Genomic DNA, 23,025 nt, shown 5'->3' with positions numbered 1-23,025 from the left:
TTTTTTTTTTTATAAGTTTATAAATTACAACTTTTTTTGTAAAAAGTTGAGTATTAAAAAAAAAAAAAGTGTACAAACTTGTACGAATAACCATAGTAATGAATAAAAAATAACGAAATACAGGAATGATAAATATATTAATATAAGAAAAAAATATGATTATTTACTTTTCTTTACAAGTTATTACTATTTTCATGTTTTTATAATTTTTAGTTATTCTCTTATTGACTATTTTCAGCTAATTCTTTTGCAAATGTTAATGCTGCAATTTTAGAATTTCCTGAAAAAAAAAAAAAAAAAATAATAAAATATTGTATACATTAAAAATTAAAAAATAACAATCCCATTAAGATGTCTATATATATATATATTTTTCTATATACCTCTATCGTGCTCTTTTTCTTCATCATATAGTGCTACTAAAATGTTTCCACCTGGAATTTTAATTAAATGAAGACCACCTTTTAATTTAGCACAAGTAGCAACATCAAAAGTATATCCTTCGAAATCTAAATCTCTATCGATATTTATAAACTGAAATTTAGTACCACCTAACCATACCCCATCAGGTGCGTATCCTTCTTTAAATACAGTTAATAATGTTTGTCCTTCATTTATTGTTTTCTTAATTTTATCTCCATTCTTAAGAAAAAAAAAAAAAATATAAATATATTAATTATAAAAAATTCTTATAAATTTTAATTCTTGTAATTACTATTTTTATCCTTATAAATTTATTTTTTTAATTACTTCTTCTTCTATTTCTATTTCATAATCTTCTTTATAAAAAAGAGACCACTTATCAAAATTGGGATCATTTTCATCAGCTTGAGCTACGCAAGCGTATACAACACCATCTTCTTCCTATAATTTCAAAAACAAAAATGTATAACTATTTTGTTATAACATACTCATATATTTATTTTAGTTTAAAAAATAAAAAAATAATACACATTAATAAATATATAAATATAAATACACAACAATAAAAACATATATAGTATATATACAAAATTAGATAATCCAAAATAAAAAATTTTTTATTTTACTTATATATGTATATTACCGATGCCAAACCTGCAGCTGACACTTGATTTGTTGCTAAAAGTCGATCATTTAAATAATTTTCCCATGAATATTCTCCTTCCATTCTTTCTTACATATAAAATATTAAGGTATGTGTATATGAATTTAAAAAGTAAAATAACAGAAAAAAACAATACAAAACAAAAAAAAAAAAAAATAAAATAAAATAAAAAAAAAAACAATAAATAAAAATAAAAAATAAAAATTTAAATAATAAAAGTAAAAAATAAAATAAATAATATATAAAAAAATGTAAAATAAGTTGTACTTACTATTCGAGTTGCTTATAAAAAAAAATTATCAACATAAAAAATACGTTTAAAACAAATATTATTTTAAAATTCTTACAAAAAATAAAAATTGAAATTTAAAAAAAAAAAATATTTGTAATTAAATAATGAAAAAAAAAAAAAAAAAAAAAAAGCAAAAATGATTTATATGTTGTGTGCGTGCTTAAAATATGTAACTTCAAAAAAAAAAATGTATTAAAATATTTTAAAAAAATTAAAAAAATCATATGACCATTTTATGAATTAATAATAAGCTTTAATATGTATTCCCTTCATGTAATTTACATAAACACTTATAAAAGAAGTAAATTTTTTAGAGTTGAATTATAGCTAAATATTTTTCATAAATTACAAAAATTGAAATATATCTCTTTAAGTTACTTTTTTTTTTTTTTTTTTTATTTCATTTGAGTATATATCTAAAAATCTTAATAATGATACATGATATTTAATTTTATATATTTTTAAAACCATATTTTTTCTTACAAATTAATTTTCTAGTTTTTTGCCATTCTTTCCTGTTAGTATTTTTCAATATATATATTTTGTCCAAGTCGGAGCACTAAAACATACAAAATAAAAAGTGAAATAAAAAAATTATAAATAGGAATATTGAAATATTTGCACATGCATATCTAAAAAGATATTAATAAAATACAAATCATAAAGTTAATAAATTTCAAAAAAAATAAAAAGATATAAAGTAATAAAATAAAAAATGCATTTTCCTTAAAAATATATTTTAAATGGTTTTTTCTCCAAACACATTTGAGAATAAAATTTTAACACTCAAATTCATATTTAAAAAAAAATATATTCTTATGAAAAAAAAAAAAATATGAATTAGTGTAAAAATTAGAAAAAAAAAATTATATTAAAATTTTAAAAAAGTTTGTTTTTATATTCAATAGAAATTTACACCTGTCTGTTAATATATTAACCTTTAAAGGTGTATATAAAAATATATAGAAAAGATAAAAATTATTATTATTTTCTTAACAAGTCATGTAATTTAAAAGTTTTAGAATTAAAAACTAAAGATGTTTTATATTACAATTTTTGCCACTTTTTTAAATATATAATACTGTTATTTTTAAAAAATTATAACTTTACTATAAATTAACAATAATTATAATAATAAAAATATAAATACATTATAGCAAATAAAAAAAATAAAACATGAAATATTATATTACGCTTTTATGACTTTTAAAAGGATTTAATAAGTTTAAAAGTAAAAATTTTTAAAGATATTAAAAAGTTCAAGAAAAATTTAAGAAAATTAAAATAATATTTAAGGTATTTAGAGAAAAATAAAAGTTTGAAAATCACCATACCTAAAAAAAGCATTTTTAATTTTCTTTCCAAATTTAAGTATAAATTACAATTTTTTTTTTTTTTTAAAGTATTTTATAAATATTATTTAATTTGACTACCAAAAATTATATATATATAAAATATGATTTATTAGAAAGTTGTAATTTTTTTTTCTCTTTTTTAAATATTTATCTTTCAATTTTTTATAAAAAAAAAAAAAAAAAAAAAAAAAAAAAAAAAAAAAAAAAGACGATACATAGTATACACATACATGTTTCTTTTTTTTATGTTGGTTGATTATAAATGGCATCTTTGTTCTTTAAATGATATTAAAGTTTTCATTAAATTTTTAAATTCACATTTTTATCATATAATTGATCTTCAAGTTGTATATTCTTTCAAAATTGTCGATTTAATCTTTTATATATAATATATATATAAATATATATATATATATATATATATATATATATATATATATATAAACATTTCATTTTTCATAACTTTTAAAAAAATATATTTTATTTATTTATATATCAGTTATTTACAAAAGATATGTTTTATTAAAAAAGAGTGGAATTATAATTGTTTTTTATATTTATGTTTTAAAAAATTATTACTTATTTTCTAACACTTTATTCTAGCTTTTTTTTTTTTTTTTCTTGTTATATATTTATAAATTTGATTTGATAATACATTTTATTCAAATGCCATTATGGTTAAATATAGTTTGTATCATTATATGTGCTATATTAAGCGCTCTTTTTTCTGGTAAACCTTAATGCAAATATATAAATTTTATTTAAATGATTTATTGAAAATTATTTTATGTATCATCATTTTACTTATTACACGTATTATTTCATATTTTTTTTTTTTTTTTTTTTTTTGCATTTTCTACATATATTTTACTCCTTTTTATATAGGTTTGTCATTGGGAATAATGATGTTAGATACTTTACAGCTAAATTTATTGATTTTAGTGTCTGAAAAAGATAGAAAAGAATTAAATAATGCAAAGAATGCAAGAAAAATATTACCTTTACGAAATAATACTAATGAAATATTAGTTACATTTATTACAGCAAATATTATGGTTAATTCAGCTTTTAGTTTATTATTAAGTGAGATAACAAGTGGATTAACCTCTTTCATTATTTCTACAATAATTATTACTATATTTGGAGAAATTATTCCCCAATCTATTTGTTCCAAACATGGTTTAGCCATAGGAGGATTCTTTGCTCCTCTTATTTACTTCCTTAAGTTTTGTCTATACATATTTGCTAAACCAGTTAGTCTTGTATTAGACCATTTTGTAGGTTAAAATACATTAATATAGAAATCTAAATATATATATGTATATATATATTTATATATATATTTATATATATTTATATATATATTTTTCTAATAGGCAAAAATGTACTAAATACCTATGATAAAAAACAATTAAAAGCCTTAGTTGATATGCATAAAAACACAACAAATATATTGCATGAAGATGAAGCAAAAATTCTCGTAAGTGCTTTAGAACTTTCTCAATATAAAGTTATACACATTATGACTGATATAGATTATGTATTTGGTATAGATTATAATAGCAATATAAACTATGAAACTCTAAAGAAAATTTTGAAAAGTGGATTTTCAAGAATTCCTGTTTTAAATAGAAATAGTTCTGAGTGTATAGTAGGACTTTTGCATATAAAAGATCTAATTAATATTTGGTTTGGAATTAATAAAATTTTGTTTGATAATAATTCACTAATGAATTATAGAAAAGAAAAAAAAAATTATAATAAAGGTTATACAAATTATAAAAAAAGGATAAAAAATGGAATATTATATTATAATAAATACAACTCAAAAAAAAAAAAAATTTCTAACAAAATATATCTTCCTAAAAACAATAAAGTTGATGATTATAATCTTCTATATGAAGAATATGATCATAATAAAGAAAATGTAAATAATAACATAAATAATAATAATATTAATAATAATCATAATAATAATAATTGTTATTGTAATTATGATAGAAACTATATTATAAATACAGATATTAATATTAGCAACAATTTCAACTGTGATGATGTAAAAATAAATATTAAAGAAATTGATAATATACATAATAATGTGTTAGAAAATAAAAGCATAAAAAATTATACAGAAGAAAAAAATGTTCATTTAAATAATAATACACCTTATAATCTAAGTTATAATTCCAAAGAAATAAGAAAATTCTTAAGGCTTAGAAAAAAAAAAAAAAAATGGAAAAAAAATTCAGGTAATTTTATTTTTTCTTCTATGAATAAAAATATAAAATTTGTTGAATTTCTTTCAGATAACATGATGAACACAAACAATAATAATGTGTCTTCTTTCAATGAAAATACATTTTCTAGTGATAAAAATAAAATAAAATTATGTAGTAATAATAATGAACATATAACTAAAAAAAAAAAATTTAAAGAAAACTTAAATAGAGAAAAAAATATAGATGAAATATTTTCTGATTTAAAAAATTACATAAGAATTACCAATAACAAAGATATAGAAATACCAGTAAAATATATATTAAAGCACATAGGTAGATATATATATGGAGTAAATTATGATGAAAGTATTTTATCTCTTTTAAATTTTTTTAAAAGAGCAAATAATCACATTGTTGTCGTAAGAAAAGTTGTTTATGATGAAAATGTAGATCCGAAATACTCACATATTGGTATCATAACACTAGAAGATGTTATTGAAATTTTATTACAAGAGGAAATTTCGGATGAATTCGATTTTAAAAAAGTAAAAAAAGGAGTAGATATACCTTCCAATTTTGTCTGGAAAAATTCTAATGAATCATTTAACATGTCAACAGATTGTCAAAAGAAAAATAATAGTTATGAAATATACGAAAAAAATGAATATAAAAAAAAAATGCAAGATGAAACAGAAGAGAAAACAAAAAGAATACATGAAGATAAAGATAAAAAAGAAAAAGAAGAGAAAAATGAGAACTTCAATTATTTATCAAATTACTCTTTAAATGAATCAAATATTAAAAGATCACAAATTTTACTTAATTATAAAAAAGAAATTATAAGCTTTCTTAAACAAAATATTTATTTTAAGTATATAGATACTCATTTAATAAGTAAGTATGTCTACAAAAGGAAAATAGAAACCATATATGAAAATGAATATTTATTGAAAGAAAATACTTTTTTAAATTATGCAATTATATTAATAAAGGGAAAAGTAAGAAGTTTAGAAAATGATAGCTCTTCCATAGAAGGTAAATGTTTCATTGGATTAAAAGCTTTAGGTCCTTTTAACATAATCGAATTTTTTAATAACACTATTGAAAAAAGGATTAATGTTTTAGAATGTTATGAAAAAGAAAAAAAAAAGAGAAAAAAAAAGTTTTTTATAAAGATGAGTTTGATTAATAAAAGAACTTCAAAAAAAGAAAAAAAGAGGAAAGGAAATATATATAGTAATCCATCTAGCTCCGATGAGATTGTCAAAAAAAATATGAATATTCTATTCAAAAAATGGTATACTCAACATGTGTATTACAACAAAATTACATATATAACAGGTTAAATATGCTTAAAAAATAGATTAATAAAAAAAAAAAAAATAGAAAAGAAAAAAATATTCTTATAGTAAAATATATTTGATATAAAGATATATATTTAATTTTTATTAATTTTATTTTTAGAAACAACTTGTGAATATATGCTCCTGCCGAAAAGTGATTATATGGATATGATAATAGGTAATTATTTTTATAATTCACATTAATTCAAAAAGAATAAAATTATCTTCATGATTTTATAATTAATTTATTGAAATATTTAATATTCTTTTAAAATTTTGAATGTATATTTCATTTATTTTTTTTTTCTTTTTAGAATGCTACTGTAACAATAAAGTAGATGAAATAATCTAAAGTTACAAAATTAAAATCCTATTTTATTTTTCGTTCCTCAAAAATTTTTATAATTGGCAAAAGTTTTTTTTTAAATATCTTTTTAATTTAGTAAATGTTGGATCATTAAAATACAATTTCAAGTATTTTAAAAAAATATTCAAAAAAAAAAAAAAAAAAAAGGAAAATAAAAAAGAAATTTAAATTTTTGTTTAAAAGCTATTTTTTTTTTTTTAATAATTCAATATTTATTGATATCCATCGATTATTTCTTCTTCTTTTGCATTGCATGTATTTACGCAAAAATATGTAGAAAATAGTAATGTGGAGGCAATAACTGTGGAACTTATGATTGCAAGAGCTAATCCTACTGCTCCTACACCTATACCTATAAAAATAAAATGGTTATGAAATAGATAATTGAATGTATAAGCGGAGTTATTAATATATATGGTAAATTGAAAAAATAAGTATACACAAATAAAGGATGTATTATAATAAAGATGTTTTTTTCATATTTGAGGAAAAAAGACAACACATATTTCAACTAATTATACATGCATATACAAAAAAAATTATTTTTTAAAAATAGGAAAATTATGAAATAATACCTGCTCCATATATTATGTTATCAACAATTCCATAATCTACTAAAAATGAAAATTTATATAATTTTCAAATTAAAATTATAGGTAAAACAAAAAAATATATTAATTTTTAATTATTAACATATTTACCTTTTTTTTCAGAATTTTGATTCTCATTTGATTTTTCGACCTATATAAAAAGTTACACATTTATATATATTTATGGTGTATATATATTTAGAAAAGAGGGGAAAAATTGTATCCTAATATGTTATTACTTATAAAATATATACAAGTTAAAAAAAAAGTATTAATATAAATATAATTTTTTTTTTTTTATTAATTCCTCACATTTTTATCAGTAGAAAATCTTTTTTCAATTTTTTCGCTGTTAAAAAAATTTGTGTATAATATTTTTAATAGTGTAAATGCATATGTATAAATATTTAAATATCTATATATATATTTTTAAAATTAAACTTTAATTAATAATGCTTTAATTTTTACCATGATGGTATTCTACGAAAATGGCCATTATAAATTTTTTTTAAAGCCATTTTATCTTATATAAAATAATAATTTAATAAGAAAAAGTATATGGATATAGATATAAAAGTATGTTAAAAACAAAAAAAAGAAAATGGAGAGACAATTAAATATTGACTTAGTTTTAATATTAAAGTTGAAACATTAAATTAAATTAAAAGAGACATCAGAAAAAAAATTAATGAAGAGCAATAAAAATTCAAAAATAGAAAAAAAAAAACATTGAAAATTTTTGTGACTGATTTTTCCACATAATTTTTTTTTTATTATATGCATTTACATGTACATAATTTTAAGGGCACCTAGTGATGATTAAAATTAAAATGATTTAATATTTATGTACTAATTTTATAGATAATTCTTATAGCTTTTTATTTGTTAAAAAGAACATAATTTTATATATTATATTAAATGTAACAGATTCTAACTTCAATATTTGGATATAAATATAAGAAAATTTGTTTAAAAAATTTCATTTTTAACCATTATATTAACTTAATGTGTGTAAATTGAAATTTTACACAAAAAAAAAAAAAAAACTATGAACAAAATTATTTTGTAGTTATTTTATTAACAGTGCATATATTTTTAATACATTAAAATTTTAAAAACAAGTTGGCAATTTTTACATAAAATTTTTTACAAATTTTATTTTTTAACAAATAATTTTTCTATTTAAACCAGAGAAACAGTGAAAAAAAAGAAACAAAAAAGAAAAAAAAGAAAAAGAAAAAAAAAGGAAAAAATATATATATCGCAAAATTTTAAATTCTTTAACTGTAATATGTAACTATAAAATATATTAACATTTTAAGTTTATAAAAGTTATTTCATATTTAAAAAAAAATATATATATATAATAATTTGTAATATCTTTATATTCATGTTTTAGTAAACTACATTTAATTCACAATATTGTTACAAAAATAAAAAATCATTTTACACTTAAAACAAAACAATTTTAACTTTTTTTTTTTTCTTTTTGTTTTATATATTATGAAATTCACTTTAAAATATTTAAACAAAAAAAATATATAATTGAATAAATTCCTTAAATTCAGAACAAAAAAAAAATATATATATATTTAAAATATTTTTTTCACGAATATAAATATAAAATATACCTAAGAAATTTTTTGTATATTTTTTTTTTATATTTGAAAGATTCTATTAAGCAACCTAAAATTATGGAAAAATAAAATAATAATCGAATATATATATAGCAATTTTTTACATATCTATAATTTTTTATTTATAGATTTTTTATGTTTTTTGCTAAAAAAAAAAAAAAAAGATATAATGAATATACAAATCAATCTTATATAAGAAAATATGTTTAGAATAATATTTTTTTTATAATTTTTAAAAAAAAAGTATATTATTTATGATAAAATGTCTAACATAAAAAAAACATTTTAAATGTACACATATACGTTTGTGTGTGTGTGTGTGTGTAAATAAAATTAAGTGGATAATAAAAAATTATTTTAAGTTTTGATTTCCCATTTTCAATAATTTTCTGCTAATTGTGTATTCCTTTCTAAATATTAGCAAATAAATAAAGATATGCATACTATATAATGAAGCTTTAGTTAAAAAAAACTCTTAAAAAAAAAAAAAAATTAGCTATTATAATAAATCATTATCTTGTATTGTTGATATTAATAAAAAAATGAAAAATAAATAATTAATAATGGAAACTCTATTAGACAGTGAAACTTTAAAAAAATTTGAAGAAGAAACAAATGAATACATTCGCAAAAAAAAAGTTAAAAAATTATTTGATATTATTTTAAAAAATGTTTTAATAAACAAACCAGAAAACATATATTTTTATATATATAGTAATATTTATTCTTTTCTATTAAATAAAATTTTCATAATTGGCCCTCCCTTGCTAAAAATTACATCAGTACTTTCATCTTCAATTTCTAAAACTTTTGATTATTATCATATTTCTATTTCTGAACTGATTAAATCTCATATTTCATATGACATAAATAATATTGAAGAAAATTCAATAAATAAAAAATTAAGTACTAATAAAAATAAAAATATATACCTATAAATATACCATTAAAAAAAAAAAAAAAAAGAAAAAAAAAATAAGCAATGATACAATAAATAACAATACAGATAATAAATAATAGTTATAATATTTTTTATTACTATATATCAATTGTTAATTTTTTTATTGCTGTAAAAAGTTATACATATATTTATTATATTTTTTTTTAATAAATAAGAAAAAAGAAAAATGAAAGTTTATAAGTTGGTAAAATTTCAATAAAATTTTCTATAAATTTTTAATTAAAACTTTTTTTTTTTTTTATTTTTAATTAGTAAATGATGATTTAGTTTCTTCTATTATTAAAACCACATTAAGTAATTTGGATGCAAAAAAAAAAAGAGGATATGTTGTTGAAGGATTTCCAAGTACTAATATACAAGCAAATAACTGTCTACAATATTTGCCATCACATGTTATTGTTTTATTTGCTGACGAAGAATACATATACGAAAAATATGAAGAAGAAAACGACACAAAAATTTTTTCGAATATACATAATAATATCGAAGAAAATGTTGAACTATTTGAGGTAAAAGAAGTTGACCCATCTCCATTAAAAGATAAAGTAAAAGTATATTTAAGGTAAGCACTTTTTTATTTTTTTAATATACCTATCAAATAATTCAGTAAAATTAAAATATATTATATATAATAACTTTAATTTTAATCATTCAGGAATGTCTCAGGAGTATTAGAAGTATTAGAAAATAACAAGGAAGTTATAAATTTAAGAGATTATAATGAAAGAGATTTAATTGATTATGTTACGGTACTATAATATTTATATTCATGCATTTTATTTATTAAATTTTTTTTATCTTTTCTTAAATTAATAATTCATAGCAAATCATTTTATTTAATTATAAAATATATTATATTCTTAAGAATTTAGTAACTCAAAATAAAGACGAATGGAATTCTGTTCTTGAAGACAACTCATTGGATGTAAGCGAAGAAATTTGAAGAAAGAAAGAAATCAAAGGTAAAATTTTAACTAATTCAACCATATGAATAAAAGTGTTTCATCTTATATTAGAATTAAAAAAAAATAAAATAAAATTAGTATATTAAATTATTTTTTTTTATTTTAAAAGAAATTATAAAAATTATCTTATATTTTTTCTTTATAAATAAAGAAATATTTAATTTATTATCACAAAAAAAAAAAAAAAAAAACATGAATTAATCTCATCTCATTTTTATTTTATTTTTCTTTTATATATTATAATAATACTAAAAAAAAATTTCTTTTTTTTCCTTTTTTTTTTTTTTAATTAATATAAATTGAGAGTATTTTTTATGCGATAATATGAATAAAAACTAATTATAGAAAATATAAAAAGACTTAGAAAAAAGAAAGAATATTACAAACTGTTATAAAATCAACATAGATAATTTGATAATATATTCATTTATTTTAACGTATTAAAATTAAAAATATTTTTTAAAACTTAATGTGTAAATCTACAAAAATATATTCCCTTTTTATATAAACTTAAAAAAAAAAAAAATTAAATAATTTTAAGAATGTAAAATTTAGTAGAAATACAATAGTAATATTTATAAAAAAAGAAAGCTACTTTAAATGATGTATGCATTCATGTAATTTTTTTTTTTTTTTTTCTTTAATGATTTCTTTGAAAAGAAAAAATTCTCTCATTTACTTGATATTTATATCATGTAAAAAAAGTATACATAATCAAAACTTCTCAAAAAAAAATTTTTCATTACATTATTTTTAGTAAAAAACATACTATTAATAATTCGTTAATTTTTACAATTATTTAAAAGAAACAAATTTTATATAAAAAAATGTATATATTAAATTCTGAAATAAAAAAAATTATATGTATATAAATAATAAAAAATTATTATATAAATTATTTAGTTAATGATTTTAAAATGTTTCATTCGCATAATACAAGAGTTTTATAATATTTCATTTTGTATTGTTTTCTTTTTTTTTTTTTTTTTTTTTTTTTTTTTGCTCATTTTACATTGAATAAATTTAAAGAATAAGATACTAAAAATTTAGTACACAACTTAAATAAACTTATATATATTTGTTTTTTAATTTAAAGTTTATAAAATTAAAATATAGAATACACGATTTCCTTAAATATTTTTATACTCTCCTCAAGCTTTTCCATTTTTTTTTTTTTTTTTTTCGTATATATATATATAACTTAACAGAATGATGGAACTAGAAAATATAAAAATGCAATCAGTAAATGAAAATTTGGATTTCGCTAATTGCATATATGATATTAAAAAACCGATATCTGACGGAACAACAATAATTGGTATAATATATGATCATGGAGTCATGCTAGCTTGTGATACAAGAACTTCATCAGGTACATTCATTAGTAATAAATGTTCAAGAAAAATTAATAGAATTAACGAAAATATTTATGTATGCAGAAGTGGTGCTTCAGCTCATAGTCAAAAAGTAATTGAAATTATAAAACATTATTGTTTAGCAATGAAAAGCGAAAATAGAAAAAAAGGAAGATTTCATGAAAATGATTCTATAAGTGAAGATATAAACAGCGAAGACATAGATATAGATAAGATTAACAATACAAATAACAAAAATAATACAGATTTAATAACTAAAAATAAATATTTTTATAATGACAAATTCATGGATTACAACCCTTTAGTAGAAAATGTTGCATATATTACTAAAAAACTAGTTTATGCAAATAATAATTTTTTATCTTGTGGTCTTATATTTGGTGGTTATGATAAAGAAAAAAAACAACAGCTTTATTCAGTAAATCTAAATGGAAGTATAATTCGAAGATTTGACTTTGCAGTTAGTGGAAGTGGTAGTATTTATATTCAATCATATTTACAAGACAAATATAAAAAGAATATGAATAAAAAAGAATGTTTTGACTTAATTTTAAATTGTGTAAAATATGCTATGTATAATGATAATAGTAGCGGAGGTATTGTAAGAATTGTTAATATAACAAAACTCTATGTTGAAGAATTTACAGTAACAAACACACAATTACATTTTGACTACTAAGAATTATTATATGATTTTTAATTATATAAATTAAAGAAAAAAAAAATCCTCTTTTAAATAAAAATTATAACTTTATAAAATTTTAATACATAATGTACATAAAAATACTTATTAAGAAAAGCATCCATATATATTTTATATTCATAAAGTATATATGTATTTTTTTTTTTTTTTTTCCTATATTTTAAGAATTTATTGAAATTTACATATGTATATATTATACTGTTATAAAAAAAATTAAGCAAAAATATATAGAATTTATTTTCCATATATATAAAATATATTTACCCCAAAAGTAATAAATATATAAGAGAATAACGCTTTTTTTTTTTTTTTTTTTTTTTTTTTTTTGTTACTATATAAAATAATTAGATTATATGGAAATTTTATATATGATATAAACAAAAGGAAAAATTAAGTTTTAATTTTTTAATATTTGGTTTTCAATTTAAATTTATTAAAATATTATAAAAATAAAGAGTAAAATCATTTCTTATACTAGTATTATATTGAAAATATGAAAAATTTTTAATTATTCTCAAAAATGTATGAAATTTGTAAACCCTTTTTATTGTCTTATTCTTCTTTTTATTTATATTCCTTTTTACATATATGTTGTCCATAGCATGCAAGAAAAAATAACTCCTCTGTCTGCATTTTTATAAAAATTAATATCACATAAAAATTCACTTTCATTAAAATCAACTTTATTTTTTGATATCCCATTTTCGTCATTCTCAGCTAGCTTTTTACAATTTCTTCTTATATTTCTATTTTCAGAACTTTCTGTTGATATTCTTCTGTTAATTGTTTTTTCAGTGCTAGATAAACTCATTTCATTAATAACTTCTATATTCATATCATTAGGAAATATTGCTTTTTCATTATATAACATATTATTAGTCTTATTTAATGTATCACTAGACGATATTTTATTCTCTTGTGAAATATCTTCATTTATTTTTTTTTCTTCACTTATTTTTTCCTCTTCATTTATTTTTTTTTCTTCATTTATTTTTTTTTCTTCATTTATTTTTTTTTCTTCATTTATATTTTCCTCTTCATTTATATTTTCCTCTTCATTTATTTTTTTTTCTTCATTTATATTTTCCTCTTCACTTTTTTTTTTTTTTCTGTTATCTCCATGAAAACTGCAATCTAACTTTTCTTCTATATTAAAATTTAAAAAACTTTTTTTATCATTTATATTTAATGAATAATATGATTTTGCTTCATAATTATTCGTTATTAATTTTTTTTCATCCTTATGTATTTTTTCTTTTAGTGTGTAATCTTTATATTCCAAACAAGGAGGAGACTCATCTTTACTTTCTTTAATTGAAGAATTTTCATTTTTTAAAATTTTATGACTTGTTTCTTCAAAACAATTTTTATATTCATCCTCTTCAATCATAATTTTTTCAGTTTCAACCCTTAACTCTTCTTTTTCTTCTCCAAATTCTCTTTCTTTATTTTCCTTGTCTTTTTCTTCTTTTATAATTTTTTTTTGTTCATAATTTTTCACTACATCGTCAATATAACTCAGTGAATCATTTTCTTCATTTTTTTTGTTAGAAAAATACTTTTCATACATACTTTTAGCATAATCTTTAACAAATTCTTCGCATAAATTTAAGTATATTTCAATTCTTTTCTTATCTTTCTTTAAAACACAATAATAATCTTCATCACTACAAGGATATGGTAAATTTATACATAAATTCTCCTCCTCATTGGTAAATTTTAATTTAAGCAATTTTTTTTCAATGATTATATTAACATCATTCTTATTAACATAGCTATCTGTATTAATTAAAACTTTTATTTTATTCGGTAAATTAAGAGAAATGTTATCAAATTCTTTTATTTTAAAGAAAGATGATGTATTTAAAGAACCTTGATGGTATATAAAAACTTTGTTTTTTTCAACTTTTGGTTTTTTTATTTCTGTAGAAATATTTAATTCTTGTTCGTTTAAAATATCTATTTCATTTTGTTTGCCTGTTTTTATTTCAGTTTTTATTTTGCTTTTATTTAGAACTTCACTGATATCATTTGATACTACATTTTTTTCTTCATACTCCTTTTTTAGGTTAGCTAACTTTTTCTCTTCTTCTATTAAAATATTTTTTTTAAGGACATTCTTATTAATACACAATAAAAAAGGTTTTTCACCTTTACATTTTATATTACTTAAAATTTTAAAATCTAGACATATTTTTTCTTTATCTTTCATAATATTTTTTTCAATATTTAAGCAAATATCTTCTAAAAGAAAATTTAATATTTCGTTGTAGCTTCTTATTACATCTATAGTAGATGGATTAACACAACAGTCAATTGTTAAACAACTTAAATTGTTTCCTTAATTAAAAAAAAAAAAATAAATGCATATATTTTATTTATTTAGGAAAATTTCTATAAATTCATTATTTACTTTTTTTTTTCTTACCATATTTATCAGGTCTAATTTGAGAAAGAGAATAAGGAATATTTACTGATTTATTGGAAATATTTTGAAATGATATATTTTCAATCCCTTCGTGTGAACAAATATTTAAAAATAATTTTTGATTGGTTTGATTTGCATAAAGAATTTTTGTTTTAACACAAAATGCTTCAATTGGTTTAATTAGAATTTGATCCTTTTTTAATTCACCTTTAAAATATAAACTTAATAGATAATCCTCTTTCTCTTTTCTATATTTTATATCCGATATTTCATCAAAATATTCATCAAATAATATTCGAAATTCATGCTGTCTAAAAGCTTTATGAAATTTTTCTTTTTCTTCATAACTTATTTTTATATTTTCCATAACTTCAAAATTTGATGTTATCAAAATGTACGCAATTTTTTTTTTCTTTAGAAAAATAATATTATTATTTTCAAAATAATTTTATCTATAAAATAAAATCATTTAATTATATATATATTTTTTTTTCTTTTTTGGGGAAAACAGCATCATTATAATATATCAAAATAGCTATACTAGGAAATTAAAATATACATTTGTTTATATCTTTTGGTAGGTTATTTTAATTTATAATTTTTTTTTATATTTATTACCAACATTTAGAATTCATTTTTTCTTTTATCATTTCAAAAAAAAAAAAAAAAAAAAATGCTACGCACCGTAAAGAAACAATTTTTTTCCTTTAAAAAAAAAAAAGCAAATTAAAAAAAACCTTTTTTTTTTTTTTTTTTATGTATTTTTTTAATAAAGAGAATAAAATCATTAGTTCTTTTATAATTTTAAATATAATTATAAAATATATCCTCTATACTAAATAGAAACAATAAAATATATAAAAAAAAAAAAAAAAGATAATAAAAAAAAAAAATTCTATAAGGGAAGTGTGTAGAGTAAACATTGTAAATAATTGGAATCTTTTATTTCAGTTTTTTTAATATCATCACATAATTTTATTATTTCTTCATTTTCACCAAAATATGTGTTTATATTATCTTTATATATGTTATCACATAATTTTATTTTTAAATCTTTACTTGAATTTAACATAAAATATTTTTCAGAATTTTTATGTTTAAAAATTAAACCAATTTTTTTATTTATAATTATTTCATAATTTTCATTACTATTTGTGGAAATATAGTTGTTTTTCCAATTATAATAAGATAAATCTTTTTTACTAGCATATATATATTTTTTATTTTTTATTTTTTCTATTACTTTGTTATTATTAATATCTATGTAAGAACTAATTTCAGATTTACTTTTGTTAAGATAACGAATAAACAAAATCGTACTAATTCTATTTTCTTTACAAAAATGTATGTGATAATTTATTATATAAAAAAAATCATTTGTACTATTATATAATATATTAATATCCCATATTATATTTTCTTTATTTTCTTCTTTTACAGTTATTTTTTCATTTTTTTTTTTTTTTTTATAAGTGCTATTGAAATCTTCTTTACTTAATATTCCTCTACTTTTTAAACCTAATGTAAATATTTCAAATAGCAGCTCTTCCTTACGAAAAAAAAAAAATAAAAATAAATATACTATTTTTTATCTTTAATTAAAAATAATATATATAAAAAAAATTCAATTATTATGCCTAATACTTAATTTATATTATTACATCTTCAATATAAAATAAATCAGTGGGAGTAATTTTTTTTTTTATATATTCTTCATAAGATTCGAGTGTAATAACATTATCTCTGTTTTCTTGCATTTTTTCTTTATAAAAAATATTTTGTGACGTATTAATTTATGTAAAAAAAATCTATCAATTTCCTATTACAAAAAGAAATAATCCTCTTCTTTTCTGTTTCTTCTTTTTAAATTATAAAAATAATAATAAAATAGCATAAAAAATATATATTCCAATGTGGTAGAGGTAATTTAAAATAATTAATGACAAAAATAATCTAAGTTTTCTTATTAATTTATATAGATGTGTAATTTTATTCTTAATTATCAATATTAACTTTTATATTCTTCTATTTTTTTTAAAAAATAAAGATTTCAAAATATTTAGACAAAAAAATAAAACTTCAGAGAAATTTATTGTAAATACTTATAATTGTTTCTACTTTAAATTAATCATTTAAACTAATAAAAATGAATAAAAATATTTTCAAATCTCGTAATCATTTTAATAAAAACGATAAATTTTTTTCTAAAATACTTTAAACTTCAAAAAAGATTCTCATAATTCTTTATAATAAATTATATTCTATTATTTAATCTCAAAGACATTAATGAAGGAATTTAAAGTTGAAAATAAGAGCTTTTCTTTCTCGTATTTAATACATTTTTGTTTCAAATAAAATTTACACACACATTAATATAAACAAAAAAATATTTTTCAAAAATTTTTATTAAAATCTATATAATATTATTGTTGAAAAATAATATTATTAACAAAATTTCTCAAATATATTTCATTGTAACAAAAAATTAAAATATTAAATTTGAATTTAACGCAAAATATTTTAGCTTCATTTATGTTTCTTATGTGAAATTATAACTGCATATTATTTTACAAAGAATTTCTATAAAAATGTTTTTTCATTATTTTAAAACCCTTTTTATAATGGGAAATATACGGACATTTTTTTTTAAATATATATAACATATAATTCAATAATTTAACTGTTTCAATCAAAAAAAAAAAAATAAATAAATAATAAAAAAAAAGGCTATGAAAAAAAATAAAATAAAATGAAAAAGTAAAAATGGATATGAAAGTATAAAAACAGTACAATAACTTTCAAATGAATTTTTTCCATGCATTTAAATTTTTCATTTCTCATTTTTCATTAATTGATATTTTTATATTAAAAAAAAAAAAAAAGCAAAACTAATGTTGTGAGTTTATTATAGTGAAAAAAGTTGTAAAATTATAACCGCATATTTGCTTTAAAAAAATTATAAATTATTCACTTAACTTACAAAAAAAATTATAATCCTTCATACTTAAGCTTGTAAAATAACAAATCTGTAAAATTTGAAATATTTTGACTTTATAATTGTAAAAAAATAAATAAATAGAGATAACACAAATTAAAGAAAAAATAAAAAAAAAAAAAAGTATCTATATACACAACTAATTAAATGTATGTGTGTTAAGTAACGTTAGTACTTTTAAATCCTGTTATTTATCACAATGAGAAAAAATTATAATTAAATAAATATATTGAATAAAATAAATTGCAGTACAAAAATAGAATAAAATAAAACAATAAAATTAAAATAAAATGAAAAGAAGCAATAAAATAAGGATAAATTAAAATAAACTAAAATTACATAAAACATAATGAAATAAAAGATAATTAAATTTATAAATACATGTAAAATAATTTTTTTTTCTCTATAAATATGAAAAATATACTTTTAAAAAGAATGTATAGGAATATTTTAATTTTTTATATATAAATTTTTGTTTAATTCTTTTATTATAATATCAATATTATAAATAAAATATATATATATATATATATATTTTTTTGATATAAAATATTATCCTTTAATGTATAAACCTTAAAATTTTTATATTTATATAAAAATAATATATTATTACTAATGAATGTCTTTTACTTATTTTGTAAAGATAACTATACATTTATTTACATGTTTTTCATTCTTATTCTATGCATAGCATGGATAAGATTCTTTTTAAAAAAACTTAAAAATAAATATTCTAAATTCTTAAACAAGGAAAACATTAAGAAAAATTATAAATTAATTTTAAATAAAAATAATATAATACATAAAAATTTATTTAAGTTCATCAGCTACAACATCAGTAATACTGAATAAAATTTACATTCATAATTAAAAAAAAAAAAGATACTAAAATTTTGTATTTAGAAATAGAAATAATTTATATATAATAAATTTAAATATTTTTGCACATTATATATAATTTTAAATTTTATTTATTATTATTTTTTTTTTTTTTATAGATAAAAAAAATTATGAAGATAGACTAATTCATAGAAAAAATGCTTCTTTTTACTATTTAAAAAGAGCTATTTTTTTTTTACATAATTATAAATATTTGCATATAAAGAAGAAATTAAACTTCCTATTTATTGTAAAAATAAAAAAAAAAAAAAAAAGTATATATATTATCAATAATAAAATTATATTTTTAAAATGTGCTTTATATTGATTAAAGTTCATTATTTCTCTAACTTCAAGTGTGTAAATTTTTTTTCTTTTTTTTTAATTTTTACAGAGAAACAATATAACTGATATACGAAATTTAAAATATTTGACATATAAAAAAGTTATCCAATTTAAAAAGGAAATGAATATTTGCTTGACAGAAGCATACAACACTTTTAGTTATAAAAATAAAAAGGAATTATTATATATATATTTCAAATTATACTCAAAAATTTTTTTTTTTTTTCAAAGTGAAAACATTTATTTTTTTCATTTCCTCACACACGTCCTTTTAGTATCATGGGTTTACACACCTTTAAACCTTTCTTTACATTAAAAATTAAAAATTAATAATAAAATTTAATTAAAAATTTTTAATATTTATTTTAATCTGTTAAAAAAAGTTATATCAAAATAAAATGAGTCATTTATTATATTAAATTAAATTATTCATTTTTTAATTTTTTCTCATACATTTTCCAACTTTTTTTTTTTTTTTTTTTTTTTTAATAAAATTAAATTATTATATATATATTTATTTTATTTAATTTTATTGATTTAGTGTTTTTATAATTAAGTCAATAAACTTCATAGCAGATGAAAGTAAATAAGTGTTAGGATAATTTTTTATTACATAAAACTCACCTATAAAAAAAAATATTTATATGTACATATAATATTTATATATATTTTTTAAAATAGAATTAATTAAAAATTTATGATAATATACATAAATTTTACGTTTGTATTTTTTTTTCTTTTTTTTTTTTTCTTTTATATTATAACTATTTTTATATATTTCCATTTTGAATTGTTCTTTTCACAAATATTTATATTACTTTATTTATATTTTTTCAATATTTTAAAAAAATGTATTTTTTAATTTCTTTTTTTTTATGTTTTTAACCTGTATCCTCAAAACCAACTAATAAAAAAATTTTTAACATTTCTTCATAAATTTTTATTTTTTCAACAAATATTTTATTTTCTTTTTTAATTCTTTGATACTTTTTTTCTAGAATATTATCTTTTATGTTACCAAAATAAGTTTTTAAAATGTTTAATGAACTTATTAACTCTTTTTTTTTGTCTTTATTTTTATTTTTCAAACTATTTAGTAAAATAGCTATTTCTTCTCTTCTTTCATTTTCTGTTAATTCGTTTATACTTTTTTTTACTTCTTCATGTTTATATTCAATACCAAATTTTGCTTCATACTCTCTTTTTAATAACTCAAGTTGCTTTTGTTTTTCTTTTTTATGTTCATTTTTTTCTCTTTCTAGCGTTTCAATATATTTTTTTCTTTCATATTCTTCCAATTGTTCTCTCCTTTTTTGAATTTCCTTCGCCATTGCTATTCTATTTTTTTCTTTTTGTAATTCTTCTTCTTTTTCTTTTATTAATTTCTTTTCTCTAATTTTTTTTTGCAATTCTAAGGCTTTTTTTTGAACTTCTTCAGGACTTAATTTAGTTTTATTTTCAGTTGTACTACCCAAATTATCTTTATTCATATTATCTGAATTGTTCATACTTTTTTCATTAACATCATTTTGGCTAGTGTCTTCTACTTCTGAGTTATTATAATCTTCGTTTTCTTCAGTTAATTCTATCCAATTTAATATTTCATCAACTATAAAAGTGGAATAATATTTTAACATATATTATTTCTATTTTATTTTCCTAATTTCATTTTGTATTTTTTTTTTTTTTTTTTTCAAAATTACTTGTTTTTGCTCCACTTTTTTTTATAACCTTAACACTTAATTCTCTTGAATAGCCTAATTCTTGCATTTGTTCAATTAACTAAAATTTAAAAATGTATATAAACATATATTTTAATCAAATAAATATTTATTTTACATATTTTTTGTTTCATAAATAAATATTCATTTCTTAAACCTATTCATATTTTATTTAATACCTTATTTTGTTCATCCATTTTTCAATAAAATTTATCCTTTTGAATTTATTATCAACTTTTTAATAAATCATTTATTAAAATTATATATAATTTTTTTTCATTATAATACTATGAATAATTATATATGTTCCCTCAACAAAAGTTATATTTAGATATTTCCTCGATAAATTGTTTAAAAAATAAAAAAACCTAAATTTAAATGTATATTATAAGAAATTATAGCAGAAAAAAAAAATTTTATTGATATTGAAATATAAAATTTAAATTTTCGAGTATTTAAGTTGAACAATAATTTCCGTAGTTTGTAAGATAATTATTTATTTCATCATATTTTATTGTGTTTAACATTTTTTTAACCATTAATAAATAAATTATTTTACATATTCTTTTTTTTTTTAAAGTTAAAAAAAAAAAAAGAAAAATATATATATACATATATATAAATAAAGTAAACTATAAAAGATTTTTTTTTTCTTTTCATAAAATATACTAACTTTTAATTAAAAGATGATTTTCAACATTAAATCAAAGTTTAATAATCCTAGTGTTTTATTAAAAGGTTATTTTTGATTCATTTTAATTAAAAAATTTATATAGTGTTATTTAAATTATATAGAAATATTTCAGAAAAATTAATTTTCTTTATAATAAAAATTGTTAAGTTTTGTTTTTTTATATATAGATATATAATTTAAAATATTTCCTAAATATTATTGTTAAATGAATTACAATATAAAAAAAAAAATAATTTTTAGGTTTTAAAATTCATAAAAAGATATTTAATAAAAGTTTAATATTTTATTTTTTACATTATAATGGTAATACATGTAATGTGTAAAATATAACTTCAATAAATTTGTAATAATTATTAAATAATGAAATAAGGTAATATAGAGATTATCATATTTATTTTTATATATCATTAATATATTTTATTATGAAATATCTATACATAATTATTAAATGTAGAACATCTTCATTTTTTTTAAAAAATATAGAAATAATTCCAGTAGTTTTATCGATGTTTTCTAATGCATATTAAAAATTTTATTAAATAGTTAAATTTAAGTATCATTAAATGCTTATATTTTAAATAATAAAAATGTCTCCAATCTATTTTTTTTTTTTACTCGTTATATAAACTTTAAAAAAATACTTTGAAAATACTTTTTTTTTTTTGAATATTATTATAATAGAAACACAAACACTTATTGCATAAAAAAATTTTTAATTAAAAATATACAATTAACAAAATAAAATAAAAAAAAAACACCACAATTATTTTTATATTTTTTCTTATCTATTTAAAAATATAAACCCAAAATATTTCTTAGAACAGTAATGGTAGCAAAATTATGCTTATAAAAAAAATAAAAACATTTAAGAAAAATGAAGTTTTTCATTAGTAGGAATTTTTTATATTGAAATAATTATTAAATACAATTGATATTTTATAGATAAAATGAAAATGGGTACTTGAAAAATTAATATTTTAAAAAAAAATAAAAAAAAAAGTACATTTAGAAATATTAACCTATAAAAATCTCAGAATAATCCTCACTAGATAAGTATATTTTAATGTT

General features: G+C 17.0%; 9 protein-coding genes across 9 annotated transcripts; 4 read left to right on the top strand and 5 right to left on the bottom strand.

Annotated features, from left to right (window-relative positions):
* Window positions 1-221: 221 nt before the first annotated feature.
* PFN (profilin, putative) lies at window positions 222-1,150 on the bottom strand (the record flags this gene model as incomplete). Its single annotated transcript, XM_028673197.1, has 4 exons — window positions 222-280; window positions 384-642; window positions 751-864; window positions 1,067-1,150. The coding sequence occupies 4 exons, from the start codon at window positions 1,148-1,150 to the stop codon at window positions 222-224; spliced, it is 516 nt and encodes a 171-aa protein (XP_028529675.1).
* Window positions 1,151-3,400: 2,250 nt separating this feature from the next.
* PGAL8A_00445200 (protein MAM3, putative) lies at window positions 3,401-6,648 on the top strand (the record flags this gene model as incomplete). Its single annotated transcript, XM_028673196.1, has 5 exons — window positions 3,401-3,464; window positions 3,620-4,015; window positions 4,111-6,294; window positions 6,418-6,474; window positions 6,611-6,648. 5 exons carry the CDS (start codon window positions 3,401-3,403, stop codon window positions 6,646-6,648), a joined length of 2,739 nt encoding a protein of 912 aa, XP_028529674.1.
* Window positions 6,649-6,875: 227 nt separating this feature from the next.
* PGAL8A_00445100 (conserved Plasmodium protein, unknown function) lies at window positions 6,876-7,771 on the bottom strand (the record flags this gene model as incomplete). Its single annotated transcript, XM_028673195.1, has 5 exons — window positions 6,876-7,015; window positions 7,239-7,277; window positions 7,365-7,404; window positions 7,566-7,602; window positions 7,722-7,771. The coding sequence occupies 5 exons, from the start codon at window positions 7,769-7,771 to the stop codon at window positions 6,876-6,878; spliced, it is 306 nt and encodes a 101-aa protein (XP_028529673.1).
* A 1,682-nt stretch (window positions 7,772-9,453) lies between these two features.
* On the top strand, window positions 9,454-10,794 carry AKLP2 (adenylate kinase-like protein 2, putative; the record flags this gene model as incomplete). The annotated part of the gene is made up of 4 exons (XM_028673194.1): window positions 9,454-9,796; window positions 10,104-10,413; window positions 10,507-10,600; window positions 10,717-10,794. 4 exons carry the CDS (start codon window positions 9,454-9,456, stop codon window positions 10,792-10,794), a joined length of 825 nt encoding a protein of 274 aa, XP_028529672.1.
* Window positions 10,795-12,025: 1,231 nt separating this feature from the next.
* On the top strand, window positions 12,026-12,871 carry PGAL8A_00444900 (proteasome subunit beta type-6, putative; the record flags this gene model as incomplete). The annotated part of the gene is made up of 1 exon (XM_028673193.1): window positions 12,026-12,871. One exon carries the CDS (start codon window positions 12,026-12,028, stop codon window positions 12,869-12,871), a length of 846 nt encoding a protein of 281 aa, XP_028529671.1.
* A 604-nt stretch (window positions 12,872-13,475) lies between these two features.
* On the bottom strand, window positions 13,476-15,690 carry PGAL8A_00444800 (conserved Plasmodium protein, unknown function; the record flags this gene model as incomplete). The annotated part of the gene is made up of 2 exons (XM_028673192.1): window positions 13,476-15,235; window positions 15,324-15,690. The coding sequence occupies 2 exons, from the start codon at window positions 15,688-15,690 to the stop codon at window positions 13,476-13,478; spliced, it is 2,127 nt and encodes a 708-aa protein (XP_028529670.1).
* Window positions 15,691-16,218: 528 nt separating this feature from the next.
* On the bottom strand, window positions 16,219-17,080 carry PGAL8A_00444700 (conserved Plasmodium protein, unknown function; the record flags this gene model as incomplete). The annotated part of the gene is made up of 2 exons (XM_028673191.1): window positions 16,219-16,872; window positions 16,985-17,080. 2 exons carry the CDS (start codon window positions 17,078-17,080, stop codon window positions 16,219-16,221), a joined length of 750 nt encoding a protein of 249 aa, XP_028529669.1.
* Window positions 17,081-18,933: 1,853 nt separating this feature from the next.
* Window positions 18,934-19,858, top strand: PGAL8A_00444600 (conserved Plasmodium protein, unknown function; the record flags this gene model as incomplete). The annotated part of the gene is made up of 3 exons (XM_028673190.1): window positions 18,934-19,156; window positions 19,317-19,447; window positions 19,592-19,858. The coding sequence occupies 3 exons, from the start codon at window positions 18,934-18,936 to the stop codon at window positions 19,856-19,858; spliced, it is 621 nt and encodes a 206-aa protein (XP_028529668.1).
* Window positions 19,859-20,071: 213 nt separating this feature from the next.
* On the bottom strand, window positions 20,072-21,460 carry PGAL8A_00444500 (conserved Plasmodium protein, unknown function; the record flags this gene model as incomplete). The annotated part of the gene is made up of 4 exons (XM_028673189.1): window positions 20,072-20,166; window positions 20,429-21,151; window positions 21,246-21,324; window positions 21,443-21,460. 4 exons carry the CDS (start codon window positions 21,458-21,460, stop codon window positions 20,072-20,074), a joined length of 915 nt encoding a protein of 304 aa, XP_028529667.1.
* Between the last annotated feature and the right edge of the window lie 1,565 nt (window positions 21,461-23,025).

This window comes from Plasmodium gallinaceum, assembly GCF_900005855.1.
Source record: "Plasmodium gallinaceum strain 8A genome assembly, contig: PGAL8A_v1_119, whole genome shotgun sequence".
Taxonomy (NCBI): domain Eukaryota; phylum Apicomplexa; class Aconoidasida; order Haemosporida; family Plasmodiidae; genus Plasmodium; species Plasmodium gallinaceum.
The sequence above is the reverse complement of the archived record's forward strand: the minus strand, read 5'-3'. Positions and strand labels throughout refer to the sequence as shown.